The 21,893-nt window shown below is 49.9% G+C and overlaps 2 protein-coding genes across 9 annotated transcripts in view; one reads left to right on the top strand and one right to left on the bottom strand.

The window, feature by feature from the left end:
* The window catches only part of ppfibp1b (PPFIA binding protein 1b), a 94,383-nt gene extending 86,614 nt beyond the window's left edge, over positions 1 to 7,769 (top strand). For all 8 annotated transcript variants that reach the window (XM_078417101.1, XM_078417102.1, XM_078417100.1 and 5 more), the window contains 5 exons: positions 1,405 to 1,530; positions 2,956 to 3,144; positions 3,979 to 4,161; positions 5,323 to 5,388; positions 5,548 to 7,769. In XM_078417101.1, the coding sequence (XP_078273227.1) occupies positions 1,405 to 1,530; positions 2,956 to 3,144; positions 3,979 to 4,161; positions 5,323 to 5,388; positions 5,548 to 5,634 (651 nt within the window). In that variant the 3' untranslated portion in view covers positions 5,635 to 7,769. The remainder of the gene's footprint in view (positions 1 to 1,404; positions 1,531 to 2,955; positions 3,145 to 3,978; positions 4,162 to 5,322; positions 5,389 to 5,547) is intronic.
* Positions 7,770 to 8,555: 786 nt separating this feature from the next.
* Positions 8,556 to 21,806, bottom strand: LOC144603614 (NADH-cytochrome b5 reductase 3-like). Its single transcript, XM_078417103.1, has 9 exons — positions 21,723 to 21,806; positions 20,580 to 20,708; positions 17,917 to 17,989; positions 16,804 to 16,910; positions 15,724 to 15,853; positions 14,795 to 14,878; positions 13,663 to 13,748; positions 12,711 to 12,810; positions 8,556 to 9,949 (listed from the first exon to the last, which is right to left on the bottom strand). The coding sequence occupies exons 1-9, from the start codon at positions 21,741 to 21,743 to the stop codon at positions 9,777 to 9,779; spliced, it is 903 nt and encodes a 300-aa protein (XP_078273229.1). The 5' UTR covers positions 21,744 to 21,806; the 3' UTR covers positions 8,556 to 9,776.
* Positions 21,807 to 21,893: the final 87 nt, after the last annotated feature.

Genomic DNA, 21,893 nt, shown 5'->3' with positions numbered 1-21,893 from the left:
TTCACCATAGAACAGCACAGGACAGGCCCTTCGGCCCACAATGTCCATGCTGACCATGATGCCAAGTTAAACTAATCTCTGCCTGCACCTGATCCATACCCCCCTATTCGCTGTATATCAATGTGCCAATCTAAAAGCCCCTTAAATCCAACTAAACATGTCTGCCTCAACCACCATTCCCGGCAGTGCACGACAGGTACCTAACACTGTTTTTTTTAAAAAGTTATCCCAAACATCACCGTTAAAGTTTGCCCCTCTTACCTTAAAGCTGTGCCCTCTAGTCTTTGACATTCCCACCCTGAGGGAAAGGTCTGTCTACTGTAACTTCATTAACTTTTGTGTTGTCCGGTGACCTATTACCCTTCTATATTTTCGTCCAAATCATTTGTAAATAATCATAAACTATACGGGCTCCAGCACTGATTCCTGTGGAACTCCACTGTTCACAAACCTCCAGCCAGAATAACACCCGTCACCGCCCTCTGTCTTCTGCGGATAAGCCAGTTCTGAATCCTACTGACATGTCACCGTGGATCCCATGCACCGTGATCTTCTGGATCAGTTGACATGTGGGACCTTGTCTCATGTTCTTGCAAACAACATCCGTTCCCTCCAGCGCCAATTCACGCTGGCTGTAGTGTGCACCATCTATAAAATGGACTGCAGCCACTCACCAGGGCTGCGCCAACAGTGCCTCCCAAACCCCCACCCCTCCTACCAAGGACAAGGGCATCAGCATCACCCGCAGAGTCCCCTCCAAGTTGCACACCATTGTGACTTGGTAATACGTCTTCGTTCCTTCATTGTGATCAGGTACCAGGTAGGAAAGAATTAGGGGGATAAGGATTAATATAGATAGGCATCGTGTTCGACATGAGGGAGATGGGTTGAAGGGCCAGTTTCTCTGCTGTATAACTCCACGACTGACTCTATGTTGCTTGATTGAAGTCCTGGAACTCCCTCCCCAAAAAGCCCCTGTCGCACCTTCACCAGAAGGACGGCCGCTGTTCATGGGCACGGCTTATCCCCTCCCACTCTACGGTTGTTCAGGTTGGAAAAATACGTTCTTGGCGATGTAGCACATCAGTCTCCAGATGCGCTAACTATATTCCGCACTCTGTATCTTCACCTTTGCTTTACTTATTGTACTTCAGGTTTGACTTGATTGTATTTATGCATAGCATTATCTGATTTGATTGGATATCATGACAAACAGATCTGTTCACTGTACCTCGGTACACGTGGCAATAAGAAACCTAAACAAACGCTGGCCTTGCAAGTAGCGTGAAGATCCTGGAAAATGAATTAAAAATGGATAGGGAGGCGCAGACTGCCGTACGGTAGATCTGTTCTAACGTTTGAAGAAGTGGAATTTGAAACCTGTATAAATATTTTATCTGCCAGAGTAACATTAGCCCAGCAGAGGTGTCGCAATGGACCAACCACCGCGTGATGGAGTGGCTGCGCTCGGCAGACCTGGCGGAGTACGCTCCCAACCTGCGGGGCAGCGGTGTGCACGGCGGCCTGATGGTGAGCCAGGGGTCCGCGGGACTGCGCCAACTCACTCAATGCGTCAAATTACCCCGGCACCGAGTCCACGCCGATCCAGCGATCACCCCCGTACACTAGCACTATCCGACACACTAGGGAGAATTTACGGAAACCAATTAACCGACAAACCTGCATGTTTTTGGTGTGGGAGGAAACGAGCACCTGGAGAAAACCCCACACAGTCACAGGGCGTACGTGCAAACTCCGTACAGTCAGCACCTGTAATCTGGATCATACCTTGGTCCTTGACGCCATAAGGCAGCAGCTCTACCGCTGTGTTATCATGCCTAAAGTACATTGTACGCACTGTGCAGCTCTGTAGTAGGTTCTAACTTTAGGTTTAATAACAACATTTAAAAGACATTTGGACAGCTATGTGGAGAGGAAAGGCTTAGAGGGATATGGGACTAGCTAAGATGAGGCATCTTGGTCGGCATATATGAGTTGGCCTGAAGAACCTGTTTCCGTGTAGTATAGCCCTCTGGCTGCATTGTACCTGCTCTGCACCTCTGTATGGAATGATGTAAATAGCTGCTAAATGACTGGCGATAGAGATGTGGAAGCTTCTACTGCCAGCTTCACCACAGCTGTAGAATCAGAAGGGCAGCACCAATGCTCCGTTTCCAAGGGGAGAGGTGGAATGTCAGAAAAATGATCACCTCTTTATATATTTTTAAAAAAGCAAAATCCTGTGGATGCCAGAAACACTCAGCAGGTCAGGCTGCATCCTTGGAGAAACAGTTAACATCATTAGGACAGGTTGATGCCAAGCCCATTGAAACAAGCACAGAGCCAGGGCTACGTGCGGGCACTGAGTCTCTATTCATAACCTCTTCCCCTGCCCAACCTCAAAATTTAGTGTTTTTCTGTCACAGTTCTTAGATGTAAGTTCTAAAACTTTGTTATTGCTGTAATATTTATTGATGTCCCGTTGTTGCTACTGCCTGTCCATTCTGTTGCAAGGCAGTAGGTGTTTGAATCTTATGAGCACCTCCAAATTGAATTGGGTGGTGATAAGTGGGGCTAGATTGGTGTTTAGTTTAGATATACAGCATGGAAAAAGACCCATTGGCCCACCGAATCCATGCCGACCATTGATCAATCAGCCGTTCACACACCAGTCCTATGTTACTCCACTTTCTCACCATTCCCTACACACTAGTAGCAATTTACTGAGGGCCAATTAACCTGCAATCCCGCACACCGTTGGAATGTGGGAGGAAACCAGAGCACCCGAAGAAAACCCACGCGGTCACAGGAGAACGTGCAAACTGTATACAGACAGCACCCGAGGTCAGGATCAAACCCGGGTTTCTGGTGTTGTGGGGCAGCAACTCTACCAGTCGCGCCACCATGCCACCCGAATAGTGAATAATGTACTAACAACTTGTCTTCTATTACCAGGTACTAGAACCCCGTTTCAATGTGGAAACACTAGCAATGCTGCTGAACATCCCTCCCAATAAAACACTCCTCAGGCGACACCTGGCAACTCACTTTAATCTGCTGGTTGGTCCTGATGCTCAACAACAGAAACGGGAGACTGTTGAATCACCAGACTATACTCTCCTTACAGCAACTGCCAAAGTTAAGGTGAGAGCAAAGACGTCCACTTGTTCATACTGTCCTTCTGATGCACAAGATTCTTGTTTGTGGCTAGGATGCTGGGGGGGAAAAAAACTGTTCAAAGCTCCTCCGCACAGATTCAACGGGCTTGTTGAAAACGAATTCTTTGCATTGCGGGTGTGGAAACGTTTTCCCAATATCATAGTTATCCTTAATTGGTGCAGTATCCCTGCTGTGTAACCCTGGTTTTACTTGGGCTCCCACTCGCTGGATCTGAACCATAGGAAAGTAAAGACAGTGGGAACATTCACACCCTTTGTCCCTTCCACCAGTCGCATAGAATGGTGACTGCTTGTGTCTGACTGCTTGACGTCAAAATATTCCACTGCAGCGTCTCGAGCAAGGTGTGAATTGGTTTAGGGTTGATATACGTAGAAAATAGGTGCAGGACTAGGCCATTCGGCCCTTCGAGCCAGCACCGCCATTTAATATGATAATGGCTGATCATCCAAAATCTGTACCCCGTTCCTGCTTTTTCCCCATATCCCTTGATTCCGTTAGTCCTAAGACGCTCAGTGAAGTAAGATTGTGGGCAAACTTTGTGTTATTTACAATGCTTAGTTTTATGGGGGGGGGGGGGGGGGAGATAATTGTTGATTGTAGAGATCTATATTCCAGGTTAGTGGTACAAGTACAGAGAGAAGATCTCTGTCAAAATTCTCCTGAACAGGAAAACCTCCATGAGGCGACCCATCTAGATTCCCAAGAAATAATTTGCTGTAATGTCAGTATTGTTCTGCTGTTTGGGATCTTTGACATTGGCTAATGTATAACTTGGCTAATGGGGTTTATCTTCCTCAGCCTAAGAAGCTGGTGTTCAGCAGCTTTGGGAGCCTGAGAAAACGAAAGCAGGATGAAGAAGAGTACATCTGTCCCATGGAACTGGGGCTCCCAGCAGGAACTGGGTTCAAGAAAGGGAGCATGCAGGGTCGAGGGATGGAGCTGCGGCTGTATAATGAGGAGGACCTGGACAGACTTGAACAGGTAACGTTGCCTGGGCAATTTTATGGTTACCTTCTCATTAAGCCAAACATTCTGATGGAAAGTACTGGTACACCACTGATTTTCTGGCAACAAATGGTCCAGCACTTCCTTTAATCTGGACAAAGATCCGAGAGCATTGCATGTGGTGCACGCTCTTTCAGGACGTGTACCTCTGTCCTGAAAGCGTTAATTGTTTACTTTGTTAATTGTTAATTCTTTATTTGTTTCTAGCAGTCCGTGATGCTTTGGAGACAAGGGAGGGGTATAAATAGTGGGTCAGAGGTGTATTGTTGAATTATTACGTGACCTCTGTTGGTCCGGCAAAATGGATAATCCAGCAAGGCTCTGGAACCAAGGGTACTGGAAAATCGGGGGTAGACATGTATTGTCACACTTTGAGAGCACCTTTGCTTTACTTATACCTGTACACGATATACGGCAGTGAGCAACACACTCTCATTGTTACTCAATCACCTAGTGGTGTCCTGTGCAGCCTCCTCCATGTCTTCACATGTTGAACTGGGGTTGCAGTAATGCTGTTTTAGGGCACTTCGGGCTGTAACAGATCCAACATAGGAGCAGTTCTAGGCCGCTTGTTTACTGACGCTATCTTGCGTCCTCTGCGGTCCCCCTCGCTCACCACACCCTCGCACCCCCCTCCATCCATGGTCTACCCCTTTCTCCATGATTTAGACCACACCCCAACCCGGTAGTCTCACCCCCACCGCCCTCCTCTTGTTCAATGGGCATTGAGGAGAGCAGGGCAGCACAGTGGAGCAGCGGTAGAGTTGCTGCCTTGCAGAGCCAGAGACCCGGCTTCGTATGCTGTTTGTATGGAGTTTGTATGTTCTCCCCATGAACATGCGTGTTTCCTTCGGCTGCTCCTCTTTCCTCCCACACTCCAGACATACAGGTTTGTAGGTTAATTGGCGTCTGTAAATTGTAAATTGACTCTAGTGCGTAGGATAGTGCTAGTGAATGGAGTAATCGCTGGTCGGCGCAGACTAGGCGGGCCGAAGAGCCTGTTTCAGTGCAATATCAATAAAGTAAAGAGTAGAACAGTGACAAAGAGCTCCTGTCCTAACCAGGCCAGGACCTGTATCAGTGCTACAGATCGGAAACATTCTGCTGAAAATAAGTGTGTGGCGTTTGGTGTTTCAGATGGATGATTCTGAGGGAACAGTGAGGCAGATCGGAGCATTCTCCGAGGGCATCAACAATCTCACAGTAAGTGCCACATTGAACTGCTATCAAAAGTCACGGGCTGTCTGAAAGTTATAGATTTCCTTTAACTTAGTGCTGTTCTGTAAATCTTTTGAGACACTTCCTTCGTTCTTGTCTGTGCTCCCATGGGCTGGAGTCTCACTGTTTCTGTTTCCTTTGTAGCACATGTTGAAAGAGGACGAGTTGTTTAAAGATCTGAGTGCCGGTTCGCCCTGCACCAGCATGACTGAGGAGGATTCCAACGTCTGACCCTCAGTCAGTGTGGATGCACCTTCACCTCTCAGTCCGACACTACAAAACAAACTGACTGCACTACTCACCACCTCCTGCACCGCCTCCCCTGAGAGTGGAAGCAAATGCACAAAGCACCACCAAATATTTACTCTCAATCAGAGCTGGGGAAATCCAGGATCTGGAGTTTTGATGAAAATCCAATCAGTGCAATGTTTGACTGCAGCCCTTGACAGAAAACACATTTCAAAATCCAAATGGTTTATGTCACCAGACACAAGATGCCAGTAATTTGACTTGATAGTTGCATTTTATGTATTAAAATCCAGTGCTTATTTGATTTTCATCAGGACTGTGGTGTTTTAATACTGAAGTGTGTGGTGACAGCATTGTGCCTGGTCTGCAGTCTGGTCTGCCCTGTGCAGCCACCACAGTCCATGACCACCTGTCACTGGCTACCTCAAGCAAGCAATATCTCTCGAATGCCTTAAATAACCAAAAATATTGCCATTTTGATTATCCAGTTATTTTACAACAATTGTCCTTTTCTGCCACAACGTGAATTTTGTACCTTTTTGTAATTTTCTAAAGAGGCAAATAAAAGTAGTGTTTTGTACCGTGCAACTTTAGAATGGGGTTACTGACTAGTGCAATGATTTGTATCGATGTAGGGATTGTATTCCAGCTGGTTCCTGGCCTGATCCATGTAGAGTTTTTCACAATGGTGGGGGGGTAACTTTGTTTCCTGTTTTGTAACCCAGGTTGCAATAATAACTTGGGTTCGTTGCAGCAAGTGGTGTTACATTTGGGATGGAATACTGTTTGTTTTAAATTTTAGCATGTTTTAAATGGTACAGATTGCATTGTAGGAATTATGTCCATTTTGTAATCGGAGGTATTACTGAGAATTGTTCGGATCATTGTTGATGCATGTTGTTACTTAATGAGCAGATTGGTCCTATGTTGAATGTGAAAATCCCAACGGCGGCACAAGAGACTGCAGATGCTGGAAAACAAAGTGCTGGAGGAACTCGGTTGGGCCGGCAGTATCTGTGGAGGGAATGGACAGGCCAACCCAAAACGTCGTCTGTTCATCCCCTCCAGAGATGCAGCCTGACCCGCTGAGTTCCTCCAGCACTTTGTTTTGGGTGAAAATGACAACATAGAGTAGTGATGTAAAGCTGAATGTTAGCACGGCAGTGTCAGCAGAGTGCACTGTGGTCCTGGCCGATTGCCAGCCCAATACTGTTGAGCACCTACCATATCTGCAGTTAGACATGCAATTGGCCAAAGTCTGAGCAAAGACCTTACAAAACTAGATCAATCCTGACCGACATTGTACTTTGTTACTTATGCACCAATTTTAGTACTAATCTTTGTATTCTAAAGACAACTATTTTATCCAAAGCTATGTTCATATGATTCTCAAATTTAAAGATGCTCCTTTATTTAAACACTCGTCAAAAAGAAACTCATCTTTGAGAGCTGTTTTTGCTCTCCTCTCAGTGTCACGCCAATACTTGGTCATGAGAAATGTATTTTTCTACGTGCGTGGCTTTTAAATAGCAAGGAAGTAGATGGTGTTGAGTTCAGCAGTAAATGGGCTACTCTGGCTGGTGGTACAAGAACTCTTCAAATGCCATCAGACCCACTGATCCTGTGAGCCTGCATTTGGAACCCAAGCTCCCATCCCACCCAGGTTAATGTGCTTTTTATTAGTTTATTTATTTTGCATTGTTAACTATGCCATTATTCTGCCATACTTTGTGTTGAGGGTTCTTGTGCAATGTTTTTGTGGCATATTTATGTGGTTTTAGTACATTTACATTTTTTATCAATGGCTTTCCCCACAGGCAGTTCAGTAGCTCTCACTGGCCATTGAGTTTTTAAACGAGTTGAAAAGGCCAAAGATGGCCAGAACTTGGTAGGAAAGTCTTTGTGAAATCTTTTGCCAGTTGGGTCATTGTATTGTCACAGGAATATTGCAAACAAAACAATTGACAGGAGGCACATCATTAGAAGCAGCCCCTGACCCAAACCATGAAAGCAGAATCATGTATAACTACAGCATTATATACATCACGCTCGTGTGAATATTTCAATGTAAAAATAAAGTATTGCACAATAAATTGTTTGAAATATTTTGGATTGAATGGTGAATGAATCACTGGGCATCGTTGATCAGTGGAGAGGGGTTTGGTTTCTCAGATCCCAGACCAAACATTGATTCCACTTTCAGTTCTCCCCTGCTGCAGACAAACCTGGTGTAACATCCGAAAACCCTTCCTGTTCAGCAGAAGAGCCCACATTACAAGGTTCCCAACCTTACCTGGAAGAGCATGGGCAGTCCTGGGTAAGGTGGCTGGTTCTGCACGGAATGACTATGGGATGGCACGCACCCATTTCATTTTGAACGTCATGCTTGTAATTAAAGCTGTCCTATGCCCGCCCCTACAGGGACTGAATTGGTGATATCAGTAGGTAGGGAGATGGCACTTGGAAGCTGGATTGTGTGTAACCAGAGATATTCATGGAGACAGGAGCCTGCAGAGGTGGTGACTTCCACCGTCACTGTTTAGGGCGTGGTTCAGCTGTCCGTATAGCCAAATGTTTCACTAGACTCCAGTTAGTTACAAGTAGAGAGATGAATTCAAACCTGTGGGGCGGTAGAGTTGCTGCCTGAAACCCGAGTTTGAAGCCTGACTGCGGGTGCAGTCTGTACGGAGTTTGTACTTTCGCCCATGGGTTTTCTCTTGGTGCTGTTTTCCTCTTTAGTCTAACCAGTTGGACAGGCTTATCTACCTTTTGTGTAGTGGGAGCTCTGTAATGTCAGTGTACATTTATCACACTGATCATACCATAAGCCTTCTGTGGAGCTTGTGATCAATTGGCTGTAGTTAAGCACTCTAGATAATAAAATTCAACTTAACAAGTGCCATTTAATAACTTTATTTTGCTCCATTTGTACATACAGTGGCAGTGGATAATGCAATCTGCTGCAATGCTGTGAAGCCAAGTTTACATTGGACGAACCTGCAGCTATCTGAAGTAATGTGGAATCTACCCAGTACAGTGTGCTCCAATCCGCTGTTTCCTCACACCTAGTTAGTCCATTCCATGGTTACAGAGTTCTGATCTTTCTCTGGGAAAGACTCATCCAAAGACTGACAGGCAACTAGCATAGAGGATGACATTCCTCTCAAAACAATATTACAGTTATATCTGACAATTAAAAATTCCCCCATTACAAACCAAGTTGGAATTGTTTGTTGCAAGCTGCTGCAGGAGCAGTGGGCTGTCTGCTGACAAGTGGGGAGAGTGAGGTGGAGGGGCATAGGACAGGTAAGGCTGCATTAGCATACAAAGCACAAGTCTGGGTTGTGCAGACACGAAGGCGAGAGAGTGCAAGGATTTAGTACTGGGTGATCTGGTTAAAGTGGCAGCACTGGAATAACCAAGGTGAGGAGGCTATGGACAACGCAGTACAAAGATCATGGATATGGTGTGCTGTAGGGCTGTACAACTGATAGGTGTCTGCTCCCTCTCTGCAGGCTTTTCATTCAAGTTAGTGTTATCAATGCTCCCTTGTTTGTGTGTCCAATGTTTCAGGGAAGACCAGGAGCGCATGCAAACTCAGCAAAGATACTCCGAGCGGGTGTCTAATGGAACTGTCCCCTTGCAATGAAGGTGCAGACCACACTGTCCAGCCTCCTCTTTGGTCCCATGCTTCCATTTTCACCATCCCTATAGTGGGGAATTCCAGATCAAAGGAACATTCCTCACCACCCCATGACTAGTGAATGGTGTCCTTCAATAACCACCTTCCCTGGCCTCAGAACATTCATTCACATCTGTAACCAGGACTCCTGTGGTCCTGTCTGTCTCTCCTGCACAAAGTGCATTCTCTCATCAACTATCACCCACCGGCCAGCCCCACTACCTTTGCGTAATGACTGTGACAAACCCAGAGCACATCTCCAAGCACTTTGCAAAATTACAATGAAGCAGTAGCGGTTCAGAGGACAGCCGGCCAAGACCACCCTCCTCAATAACTTGCCTTTCATTTCAGCTGTTATGGCACTGGTGTTTTACGATTAAGTAGGTAGCTCATATAAAGTTGAATCCTGGTCCTAACTCCAATTCCGTTTCTGGACCAACACTCAAAACACAAACCGGGTGTCTTGGCCGTAGCCCAGTTTGTCCAGGTTGGGGTTACAGGCGAACTCTATCATGGGTGGCGGGCCACACATCAGGATCAGCACATCGTCTGCCGGCGGGGGCAGGTGCTCCTGGATCATCTGCTCACTCACAAACCCCTCGCTGTATTTCCAGCCTGAAAATCAAAAGCAAGTGTTAATGTTTATGTTTTAAAAACAAAATAGTTGCATTCTGCAGCCTTGTTAGTTCAACATGGAAAAAGGCCATTCAGCCCAACTTGTCCATGCGACCAAGTGGGCTCTCTGCGCTAGTCCCATTGGTCTGCATTTGACTCATATCTCCCTAAACTTCCCTATCCATATCTGTCCAAATGTCTTAAAAGTCGTAATTGTATCCACTTCTCTGGCTTCCTCAAGCAGCTCATTCCATATGTGGACTACCCTCTGAGTGAAAAAACTGCCCCGAAGTCCCTCTTAAATCTCTCCTCTCTCACCTTAAGCTTTTGCCCTTTTGTTTTAGATTACTCTACTCTGGGGGAAAAGACTGTGATCATTCACTTTATCCATGCCCCTCATGATCTTGTACATGTCAATAAAGGGAGGGGTATGGAGAGAGATCCAAGGGGTTAGGGCTCAGGCAGCTGAAGACCTTTAATAGGACAGTACAGCACATTAACACGCCCTTTGGCCCACAATGTCCATGCTTAACATGATGCCAAGTTAAACTAATCTCTGCCTGCATGTGATCCATATCCATCCATTCCCTACCTGTCTAAAAGCCTAAAACACCACTATCATATCTGCATCGACCACCTCCCCCGCAACACAGCGGGACAGTGGCGCAGCGGTAGAGTTGCTGCCTTACAGTAAATGCAGCGCCGGAGACTCGGGTTCGATCCTGACTAAGGGGGCCGTCTGTACGGAGTTTGTACGTTCTCCCCGTGACCTGCGTGGGTTTTCTCCGAGATCTTCGGTTTCCTCCCACACTCCAAAGACGTACAGGTATGTAGGTTAATTGGCTGGGCAAATGTAAAAAATTGTCCCTAGTGGGTGTAGGATAGTGTTAGTGTGCGGGGATCGCTGGGCGGCGCGGACTCGGTGGGCCGAAGGGCCTTTTTCTGCGCTGTATCTCTAAATCTAAAAAATCTAACACACTCAGTGTAAAAAAAAATCCCCTGCGTATTAAATTTTGCCCCTCCTATCTTAAAGCCATGCCCTCTAGTGTTTTGAGATTTCTACCCTGGGGGAAAAAGGTTCTGACAGTCTGCCACATCTATGTCTTTCAATTTTATATACTTCTGCAAAGTCTCCCATCAGCCTCTGATGCTCCAGAGAAAACAATCCCAAGTTTATCCAAGCTCTCCCTGCAACTAATACCCAGGAACCAACTAGTAAAACCTCCTGCACCCTCTCCAAAGCCTCCACATCCTTCCTGCAGTGGGGTGACCAGAATTGCACACAATACCCTGAATGCAATCTAACCAAACCACTGTACTGAAACTGCGCTCCTCAAAATCACAAACGACATTCTCCTCTCCTCCGACGCTGGCAACCTCAACATCCTCATCCTACTTGACCTCAGCGCCGCCTTTGACACCATAAATCACTCCATTCTCCTCACCCGACTTGAAACCTCCCTTAACATCACCGGCACAGCCCTATCCTGGTTCAAATCTTACCTCTCTGACAGACACCAGTTCATCTCCATTAACAACTGTAAATCCCCCACCGCTCCCCTCCCCCAAGGTGTCCCCCAAGGCTCAGTCCTTGGCCCCCCTCCTCTTCATCCTCTACCTGTTCCCCCTTGGTCAATTAATCCGCCGTCATGGTCTCAACTTCCACTGCTTCGCCGATGATATCCACCCAAAACTCACCAAATCCACCCAAAACTTCATCCTCAACATTGATGGTCTCCCAGTATCCACCTCCACTCACATCCGGAATCTTGGAATCATCTTTGATCAAACCCTCTCCTTCGACAAACACATCAAACACATCACAAAGACAGCCTTCTTCCACCTCAAAAACATTGTCCGTCTCCGTCCATGCCTCTCCTCCACAGTTGCAGAAACCCTCATCCACGCCTTCATCACCTCCCGTCTGGACTACTGCAACAGCCTCCTCTATGGCGCACCCTCAAAAATCATCAGTAAACTTCAATACATTCAAAACTCCGCTGCCCGTCTACTCACCCACACCCCGATCCGTGACCATATCACCCCCGTCCTTTACAAACTCCACTGGCTCCCCATACCCCAGAGAATCCAGTACAAAATCCTCCTCATAACCTACAAAGCCCTCCATAACCTGGCCCCATCCTACCTGACCGACCGACCTCCACAGGCACACTCCCACCTGCACCCTCCGCTCTGCTGCTGCCAATCTCCTATCCCCCCACATCCGGACCAAACTCAGATCCTGGGGGGACAGGGCTTTCTCCATCGCTGCTCCCACCCTATGGAACTCACTACCCCAAACCGTTGGAGACTCCTCCACACTCACCACATTCAAAACATCGCTGAAGTCTCACCTGTTCAGTACTGCCTTCAACCACTGAAGGTCACCTCACCTTCTGTCTCCTTTCTCTGTTCGTTTAATTATTTACTTATTTATCTATTTATTCATTTCCCTATGTTCTCTAAAGCTCTGTAAAGCGTCTTTGAGTATATGAAAAGCGCTATATAAATAAAATGCATTATTATTATTATTATAGAGCTGCATCATAACTTCCTCTTGGATTCAATACTCTGATGATGTAGGTATGCATTCCATATGCCTTTAATGTGGGAGCAATGAAAATTGGGGATGATGATAATGCCAGAATTAGAGAGCGTTCAGCAGTGGGGAAGGGTGTAGTGGCTGGAGGAGGTGAGAGGGAGGTGTCTGCAGAGGGATCTCCCAAACTTGCTGAGAACTAGTGTTGGGTGAGGAGTGTACCTTCAGGAGCTTTGTCCAAGGTGTACCAGATGATCACAGAGTGAGGATTCTCGGCCTCTATTTCCTCTAGCTCGGCTTGCAGAAGAATGTCCTTCTCACTCTGAAAAAGATAAACAGCTGATCACAATCTTGCCCACGGCATGGACCTTGGACAAATCTGTACATCTGAACAAAAAACAACTAGAACAGCCTGAAACCTGCTGAAGGACCCAGTGTCCATCCCACAAGATTCACCACCTGCCAATGGATTTCGGTCCCTCCCTGTACTCTCGTACATCATGGAGGGGGAAGGACATTTAACTTTTCAATCTCAATCCCCAGGGACTGTTTCTTCCCAGCTGTTATCAGGCAACTGAACCAACAACTAGAGTGTGTTCCTAATCTACCAACTACCTCTTTGGAGACCATCAGACTATCATTAATCGGACTTCACTGGACTTTATCATGCACTGAACATTATTACCTTTATCACGTATATGTACACTCGGGATGGCTCGATTGTAATAGTGTACAGTCGTTCTGCTGACGGAATAACACGCAACAAAAAGCTTTTCACTGTACCTCGGTACATGTGACAATAATAAACTAAATTAAAGCCCAGGGCCGTGGTACACACAGCAACCAGTCAGCATAGAGCTTCTGTGAAAAGCAGTACAATAAAACCCAAGTAATCCCTCACCAGGAGGGGGGCTGGGTTAGTGTGGATATTGGGGACTAGTCCTTGCTCTTCAAAATAAACCCCTATGATTGTTCCCACCCTCAGAGGGGCTTGGGACAAAACGTGACGTAGAGCAGGTGCGGCAGGTATATGGACACCTGTGGGACAAGATCAAAGAATGGGATGGAGTTTGGTGGATTGTTCTTGGTCAGAGTTGTGACCGTTGTGACTTGGCACCCAGGTCACTGGATCCACGGGAGATGGTGGTCAGTCTGACCCTGGGCTGCCTCTTACCTGGTTGGCAAACAGCAGATGGCAAATTGTGGTGTCCTCGCGATCCTTGACGATGGCTCGGATCAGCTGGAGCATGGGGGTGATGCCTAGAGAGAGGAGAGAGCGCAGGTCATGCGCTGGAGCAGTGACCGGGGAGCTTCACGGGGTTGTGGGAGACCCGGGCGTCCAACACAAGCGACAGGACGCACAACGGTTTGTTTCACGAGGCTGACTTTAGAGATACAGCGCAAAAACAGGCCCTTCAGCCCATGCCGACCAGCGATCATACACTGACACTATCCTACACACTACGGATAATTTACAATTCCCACCCAAGCCAACTAACCTACAAACTTGTACGTCTTTGCGATGTGGGAGGAAAGCGGAGCACCCAGAGAAAACCCACGCGGTCACACGGAGAACATACAAACTCTGTACAGACAGCACCCGTAGTCAGGATCAAACCCGGGTCTTTGGCACAGTGAGATAGCAACACTACCGCGGGGCGTACCAGAACTCTTGTGCTCTCAAACAGAACGTCACAGGACCCACCCCTCGCCTGCAGTAGGGTGAGGAGGGACTGGGATTACTACCCAGGGCACCCCGGCCACCTGCCTTGCCCTGTACGACCCCTAACTCCATGATATCACATCTACTGTAGCAGATGCCATTGAGCTGGAAAGGGTGCAGAGAGGATTTATGAGGATGTTGCCAGGATTCGAGAGCCTGGGCTTTCGGGAAAGGTTGGGCAGGCAAGGAGTTTATTCCTTGATGGGGATGATGAGGGCTGATCTTATAGAGGTGTATAATGTCATGGGAGGTATAGCTAGGCTGAATGGAGTCTTTTAACCAGAGTAGGGGAATCAAAAACCAGCAGTTCTTTACTGAGGTTTAAGATGAGAGGGGAAAGATTTAATACAAAGCTGAGGGACAATTTGTTTGGATAGTGGGTATATGTAACGAGCAGCCAGAGGAGGCATGCTCTCTTAGCCAGTGGAGGTAGTTCAGGCAGTTACTACAGCAACATTTAAAAGACATTTGGGCAGATACATGGATAGGAAATGTTTAAAGGGTAATGGGCTGGCACAGATGAGTTGGGCCGAAGGGCCAGTTTCTGTGCTGTGTGGTGATCTACAGCTGGAGAAAGCCTCACCTGTGCCACCAGCGATCATGCCCACTTTCTTCACCTCCTTGATCTTGGCTTCAGACTTCTTGTCGGGACGAATGGCAAATTGCCCTGCAAACAAAGCACAGATCGATCACCAGAGGCGTCTGAACCGAACGGCACTTTCCCCTGACCACGTGATGCTTCATATCCTGGGTACTGGTTCATCGCTGCCAGCATAGGCCAGGGTGTAGGTACGGACTGCCCAGGCAGTGGGTACAACCACTTCACCAGCGTGTGGGTACCGACACACCAAGAAGTGGGTAATGACTGACCAGGGCGTTGGCACCGACACACCAAGGAGTGGGTACCACTGATCACATTGAATGATGGTGCTGGCTCGAAGGGCCGAATGGCCTACTCCTGCATCTATTGTCTATTGACACACCAGTGCAGGGTGGGGCTGGACTCTGGAACGCACTGCCTAGAGGGGGGTGGTGGCAGAGACTCACACATGCAGCTAGAGGACCCAGTGCCAGTAAATGGGATCAGTACAGGCAGGGGTCTAATGGGTCAGCACAGACAGGATGGGCCAAAGTCCACACGCAAATCCCAGGTCAGTTCAACACCCGTCTCCCCCCTCTCCACCCACAGCCCAAATGCCCACCCCAACCTACTTGACCATCTTGTCCCACACCAATCTCCCACCACCCTGACCACCACAGGGCATCCCAATCCACCTCCACCCGTTCAGTATCCCATTGACTACTCGAACCCCAGCACACCCCAACTGCCCATGCTGACCCACCCCACCCACTGCCCCCTAACCACCCACACTGACCCACTCCACCCACTGCCCCCCTGACCACCCTCACTGACCCACTCCACCCACTGCCTCCCTGACCACCCACACTCCCACTGCCCAGCACTTGCCCCAGCCCCCGTCCTGTCCACCCCACCCACTGCCCAGCACTTGCCTCGGCCCCTGTACACCAGCAGCCCGCTGGGGCCGCGGAAGTCCACCGTGTCCTGCAGCCGCAGACTCTCCAGGTGCTGCGACATCTTGCCCCCCTCGGGGAACTTGGGGTGAACTCCTTTGAAGTAAACCTGCAACAGGAACCGCGGGTCACTGAGGCAGTCCAGAGAGACCGCCGGTGCCGAACACTCTGGCCGCAGCGCCCCGGACCCCGTGTCTGTGGGCGGCCCCGCTGGGAGTCCATGCCCCCTGGCAACATCTGTACTCGCTCCATAACAACATCTGGTCAATCTAGAACAGCTGGTCAATCCCACCCCCCACCCCCCCTCCCCCAGCCAAGGTCCCAGAGTCAAGAGCCTTTTTTTGTCAGTAAATGCATAAACACATAAATAAGTATATTGCAATCACTAGTACAATAAATTAATAATCAGTAATACTAGGTCACCAGCATAGTGCAACCAAAGCCACAGTCCATAGAAGATCACAGTTGTTGAGGTTAGTGTCGTGCAGTGTTCAAAAGCCTGATGGTTGCTGCAAAGAAGCTGTTCCTGAACACGGAAGACACTGTTTTCAGGCTCCTGTACCTTCTACCTGATGATAGCAGCGAGATGAGAGCGGGGCCAGGATGGTGTAGGTCTTTCCTGCTGGCTGCCTTTTTGAGGCAGTGGTTCCTGTAGATCCCTTTGATGGTGGGGAGGTCAGTACCAGTACTGGACCAATGGGCAGAGTTCACCACACTCTGTAGTATTCTTCATTCCTGGGCGTTTGAGTTGCTGAACCAGGTTGTGATGCTCGCTACCATACGCCTGGAGGTTGAGGAACAGCCTCTTCCCATCGACCATCAAGCTATTGAACACTACGAACTCCCAAAGAACCCAACTTCAAATTGGGAGGGGAGGGGTGAGGGGATGGAGGGAGGAGGAGAAGTGGGAAGGGGAGGGGGGATGGAGAGATGAGGGGGAGTGGAAAGTGGGAGAGAGGGGAGGGAGAAGGGGGGAGAAGAGAGAAGATGGAAGAGAGAGAAGTTGGGGGATGAAGTTCTGCACCCGGAGCAGAGCCGGATCATCCGGATGGCCATTACCTTGATCACCAGGTCCACGTACCCCCTGTCGTCATCGCTGGAGACAGGGGTGTAGGGCTTCACCACCAGCTGCCCGCTGATCCTGGCCGACAGGTAGACATGCTGGCCTACGGGGAACACAGGTGGTGCATCAGCCCAGCCTGCAGCCAGATGAGCTCCAGTGCAGCGACGCTCCCTCACCCCTGCAACCCCTGCCTAGCTGCAGCGTCCTCACCCCCTGCAAGGTGGGCCGAAGGGCCTGTTTCCTTAGGGTGCAGCACTATGACTGAGAGGCTATTAAACCCACTAGAGCAATTAAAATCAAGGCTTCACAGAAACATCAAACAGCCCTGGCCAACAGGCCAGGGTGGCGATGTTTCATGGCCCCAGGAGCTGGTGGGAGCAGATTCCACACAAACTTCCCTGGGGAAATCCGATGAATCTGGATAAATCCGTGGTGGGGATTGTCGGGGCTGTGGGAGGGCGGTAAGTAGGCTCCACTAGCCCATTAAACCTTGGTTTCAGAGTCAGAGTCATACAGTACGGAAACAGGTTCTTCGTCCCAACATGTCCCGTCTTAGCTAGACCTGCCGCTTTTGGCCCATGTCGCTCTACACCTTTCCTATCCATGTACCTCTCCAAATGTCTTTTAAATGTTGTTATTGTACCTCCTCTGACAGCTCTTTCCGCAAATCCACCACCTCCGTGTGGGAAAGTTGCCCTTCAGGAGAGCAGGGGGTGGAAGGGCAGTTGGGGATGGGGGTGAATTGGGGGCAGTGGGGAAAGACTGCGGGTAGGCGGGTAGGGATGGGGGAGAGGTAGTGGGGAGAGGCGGCGGGACACTGGGGAGAGGCGGTGGGGCAGTGGGGAGAGGCGGTGGGGCAGTGGGGAGAGGCGGTGGGGCAGTGGGAAGAGGCGGTGGCGCAGGGCCATGGGGTGAAGCGGTGGCGAGAGGCGGTGGCAAGAGGCCGTGGGAAGAGGCCGTGGGGTGAAGAGAGGCCGTGGGGTGAAGCGGTGGCTAGAGGCCGAGGGAGAGGCCGTGGGGAGAGGCAGTGGGGTGAAGCGGTGGTGAGAGGCCGAGGCGGTGGGGAGAGGCGGTGGCGCGGCTCTCCCGGTGCAGGGACAGAGACTCACCAATGGGCAGCCCCAGCACGAGATTCGGGGACGGGAGGGCGAAGCGGAACCTCCTGGTGTCACGGGTCACAATCTGGGGGCAGAAACAAGCACCGGTCAACGTCTGCGGCCCATGTGTAACCCCCTCAGGCTAGGGCTGGGCTGACCATCGGACCCCACCACCCATCCAAGGTCCACACCATCCGACCCCAGACGCCACCACCATCACCCACTGACCATCAGACCTCCACTGACCACCCACTTCCCAGTCCCAGGTCCCCACTATCCCACCCCAGACGCTACCACCATTACCACCACCCACCGACCAGCACCAGCTGCCCCTGGCGGGGGGTTCCTCATACACAGACTGACCCTCCCACAAGTGCTGGTGTTACCAGGAATCCCCAAGTCCAGACTTGGGGGCTTGCCAGATGGACATTCAGTTAAACGGCAGCCAGCATCAAAGACCCACACCACCCTGGCCGCACTCTCATCTTGCTGCTACAATAGCGAACAGCTTCTTCCCAACAACCATCTTGAACACAATTGATTTAGGCACGTCAACTGTGCATTCTCTCCACTGATGCTGCCTGCCCGCTGAGTTTCTCCAGCACTTTGTGTTTTGTAAACAGGGAAGCTATTGCAGAGTTCCAGGGTGGGTAGTGTTGCAGCACAGCTCTACGGCCCTGGCCTGCACTGCAGCGTGCTGTAGCACACACTGTAGCGTTGCACCGGAGCACTCCACAGCACAACACACTGCCGCCCTGCACTGCAGCACACCGCAACACAGCACACACTGCAGGCCTGCCCTGCAACATGCTGCAGCCCTGCACTGCAACACACTGGAACCCTGCACTGCAATGCAGCTCTGCCCTGCAAAATGCTGCCGCCCAGCACTGCAACACACTGTAGCCCTGCACTGCAACACTGCAGACTTGCCCTGCAAAATGCTGCAGCCCAGCACTGCAACACACTGTAGCCCTGCACTGCAGCTCTGCCCTGCAAAATGCTGCAGCCCAGCACAGCAACACACTGTAGCCCTGCACTGCAGCTCTGCCCTGCAAAATGCTGCAACCCAGCACTGCAACACACTACAGCCATGCACTGCAGCTCTGCCCTGCAAAATGCTGCAGCCCAGCACCTCAACACTCTGTAGCCCTGCACTGCAACGCACTGCAGCTCTGCCCTGCAAAATGCTGCAGCCCAGCACTGCAACACACTGTAGCCCTGCACTACAACACACTGCAGTCCTGCACTGCAACAGATTGCAGACTTGCCCTGCAAAATGCTGCAATGCAGCACAGCACACTGCAGCAAAGCCGCATGCCATTCTACTCATCAATTCACATTAAACCTTTTGCTTTCTCTAACAGTGCATAAATTGCAGTAAAATGAATCATTAACTGTGACCTGTGATAAGCAGCTTCCTGTAAACAGTGATAAAGTTCAGAGGATGATGGGGTTGTGAGTTGCATCTTTCTCTACTTCCCTATGTCGCTGTGTGTGGCCACTCTCCACTGTTTGTTATTTTTATTAGCGATTTGGATGTGAATGTAGGAGGCAAGATTGCGGATGACACTAACATCGCTGGCACAGTGAACAATGAAGCGCGTTATCTGTGATCACAATTAAATCGATCAAATTTTATGAGAAGGCAGGAGAATGAGGTTGAGAGAGAAAGGCAAATCAGCCATGTTTCAATGGCGGAGTAGTCTCGATGGGCCGAATGGCCCAATTCTGCTAATGGGCTGAGGAATGGCTGCTGGCATCGACTCACTAATTTAAGCTACAGACCCCATTGTCCCATTTCCATAAAGAAACCTTTGGCTGAGCTCAGAGAATTCTGTATTTTCTTGATGCACGCTATGATCAATCCGAACAGCACTCAAAGTCACAGGCAACATTCCCAAAACATCAAATTTTAGCAACGGGACCGTAGAAAACAAAAGATGGTGTGCAAATTTAATGAAGTCAAGGTTGAGGACATCTTCAAAGTGCTCCTGCCCACAGTTGCTGCTGCCTCGATCCTTGAACTCTCCTCTGTCCTCTGCTCTGAATGACAGCCCGTCGAAAGAAGAGTCCGGACCTGAAATGTCACCTATCCACGTTCTCCAGTGATGCTGCCGACTCCTGCACTTCGTGTCTTTTTTTTGTAAACCAGCTTCTCAGTGTGAAGAAGTGTTTCAACCCAAAACATCACCTATTCCTTTTCTTTTAAAGATGCTGCCTGAGCCGCTGAGTTACTTCAGCATTTTGTGTCTATCTTCTGTGCACAAGTACAGCAGGCAGGGCAAAGAAAAAATGATGCCAGAGTCCAAATATAATCCTAGCGAGAACTAACTGTCTCTGAAGGACATTAATCAACACCATGGACTTACAACAGTTGTTCTATAGTTTCATTCCAACTGTTATTAATAATTTTATGACATGTTTATTGAATCAGTTAGCTGCCCATCGTGATGAGATGTGAGGTCACGTGCCTGGATCATCAACCCAGTAATGGCAGTATCTTGCTCCAGACTCATCGATTTATTCACAAAATGCTGGAGTAACTCAGCAGGTCAGGCAGCATCTCGGGAGGGAAGGAATGGGTGACGTTTCGGGTCGAGACACCAGCATTTTGTGAATAAATCGATTTGTACCAGCATCTGCAGTTATTTTCTTATATTTTGCTCCAGACTCACCTCCTTATCGATCAGCCTCAGCGGATATTTGGTGTTTGGGTCTTCCAGCACGATGGGTGGACCCGTCTTCCTCAGCCCCAACAGCTTCAGGAAGACATCAAGCAATGAACTCAGGAGAGAGAGGAGCACCTGTAGGGAGGAGTGGATTGGAGATGTCAGCACCAAGGACATGCTGATACCTTGTCCCACAGACAAGGTCCCTGCTCGTCAAGCGGTGGCACAGGGACAAGCATCTCAGGAGCCTTGTGGACCCAGTCCCACGGTGCAGGCTGGCACAGACCACTGGGCACTAACACCCCCTCAGCAATCAGCTGCCGCTCAATAGGAACCCCCTTCCCCCACACGTCACTGCCCCACCATGGCATAGGGTCTCCAGCCTTTGGAAGACCCTCACTCCCCGCCACTCACCCCATACCCTCCCCTGCCACTCACCCCCTCCACGTCCCCTTGCCACCTACCCCACTCCCCTCACCAACTCCTCCCTCCCCCAGCCACTTACCTCTCCTACCGCCACCCCCCTCCCCCCCCCCCCCCCCCTCCCCTCTGGCCCTCTCCAGCATCCCCATACATGTTGGGGATTTGGCACAACAACCAAGGGCAAAGCAGTGAATCGCCAAGGTCCAGCTCAGCAGCCTTGCACCGTCTCGACCCGGCACAGGTTTGTTGTTGTCGCGGTGAGAAGTTTTGCTTGTGCGCTATCAAAACTGTGATCAAACTGCGCACGACTGCACTCAATCCGTGCAACAGGTAGAGACAAATACCAGACTGCAGAGTCTGGAGTTACTCCAGAGAGGAGACTACACCTCCTTCATATCAATCCCTTCCCTCCATTTCACCCTCACACCTCCCCCACCGATCCATCTCTCACTCCTTTTGGTCTCCACCGATGTCCCCCTCCCTCTCTTCCAATCTTCACCTCCCTCCCTCCCTCCCTCCCTCCCTCCCCAGCTTTCCTCCATCCGTGCTCTCCTTCCCCCCTCTCCACCCCTGCCTTCTCCATCTCTCCACCCCTGCATTCTCCCCTTCCCCCTCTCCACCCTCCCTCTTCTCCCCTCCCATCTTCCCCTCCAACCTTCTCTCCCTCCTCCTCTCCCTCACCCCGTATCCCCCCCGTCTCTCCCCGTCCCGTCCCCCGGCTCCTACCGCGGCCACTCTGCCCCACATCTCCGTGCTGTCCCTTCCTCGCCTCTCGCTCGGACAAGAAGCGACCGCGCCCTGGTCCCGCCCCCCCGGCCCCCGCTGATTGGTGCGCGGCCCCTCCGCCTCCGATTCCCATTGGCTGTGGACCCGGCGGGGCCGCGCTGTGATTGGTGG

This window comes from Rhinoraja longicauda, chromosome 20 (genome assembly GCF_053455715.1).
Source record: "Rhinoraja longicauda isolate Sanriku21f chromosome 20, sRhiLon1.1, whole genome shotgun sequence".
Taxonomy (NCBI): Eukaryota; Metazoa; Chordata; class Chondrichthyes; order Rajiformes; family Arhynchobatidae; genus Rhinoraja; species Rhinoraja longicauda.
Note: the sequence above shows the minus strand (reverse complement) of the source record. Positions and strands in the feature narration are given on the sequence as shown.

Excerpts from the sequence above, each read along its gene's own strand:
- LOC144603614 (XM_078417103.1), bottom strand. The coding sequence starts at position 21,743 with ATGTGGGGCAGAGTGGCCGCG. Across the intron at positions 17,990-20,579 it reads TGAGGCTGATCGATAAGGAG|ATTGTGACCCGTGACACCAG; the intron begins GTGAGTCTGGAG and ends TTCTGCCCCCAG. Across the intron at positions 15,854-16,803 it reads ACGTGGACCTGGTGATCAAG|GTTTACTTCAAAGGAGTTCA; the intron begins GTAATGGCCATC and ends TTCCTGTTGCAG.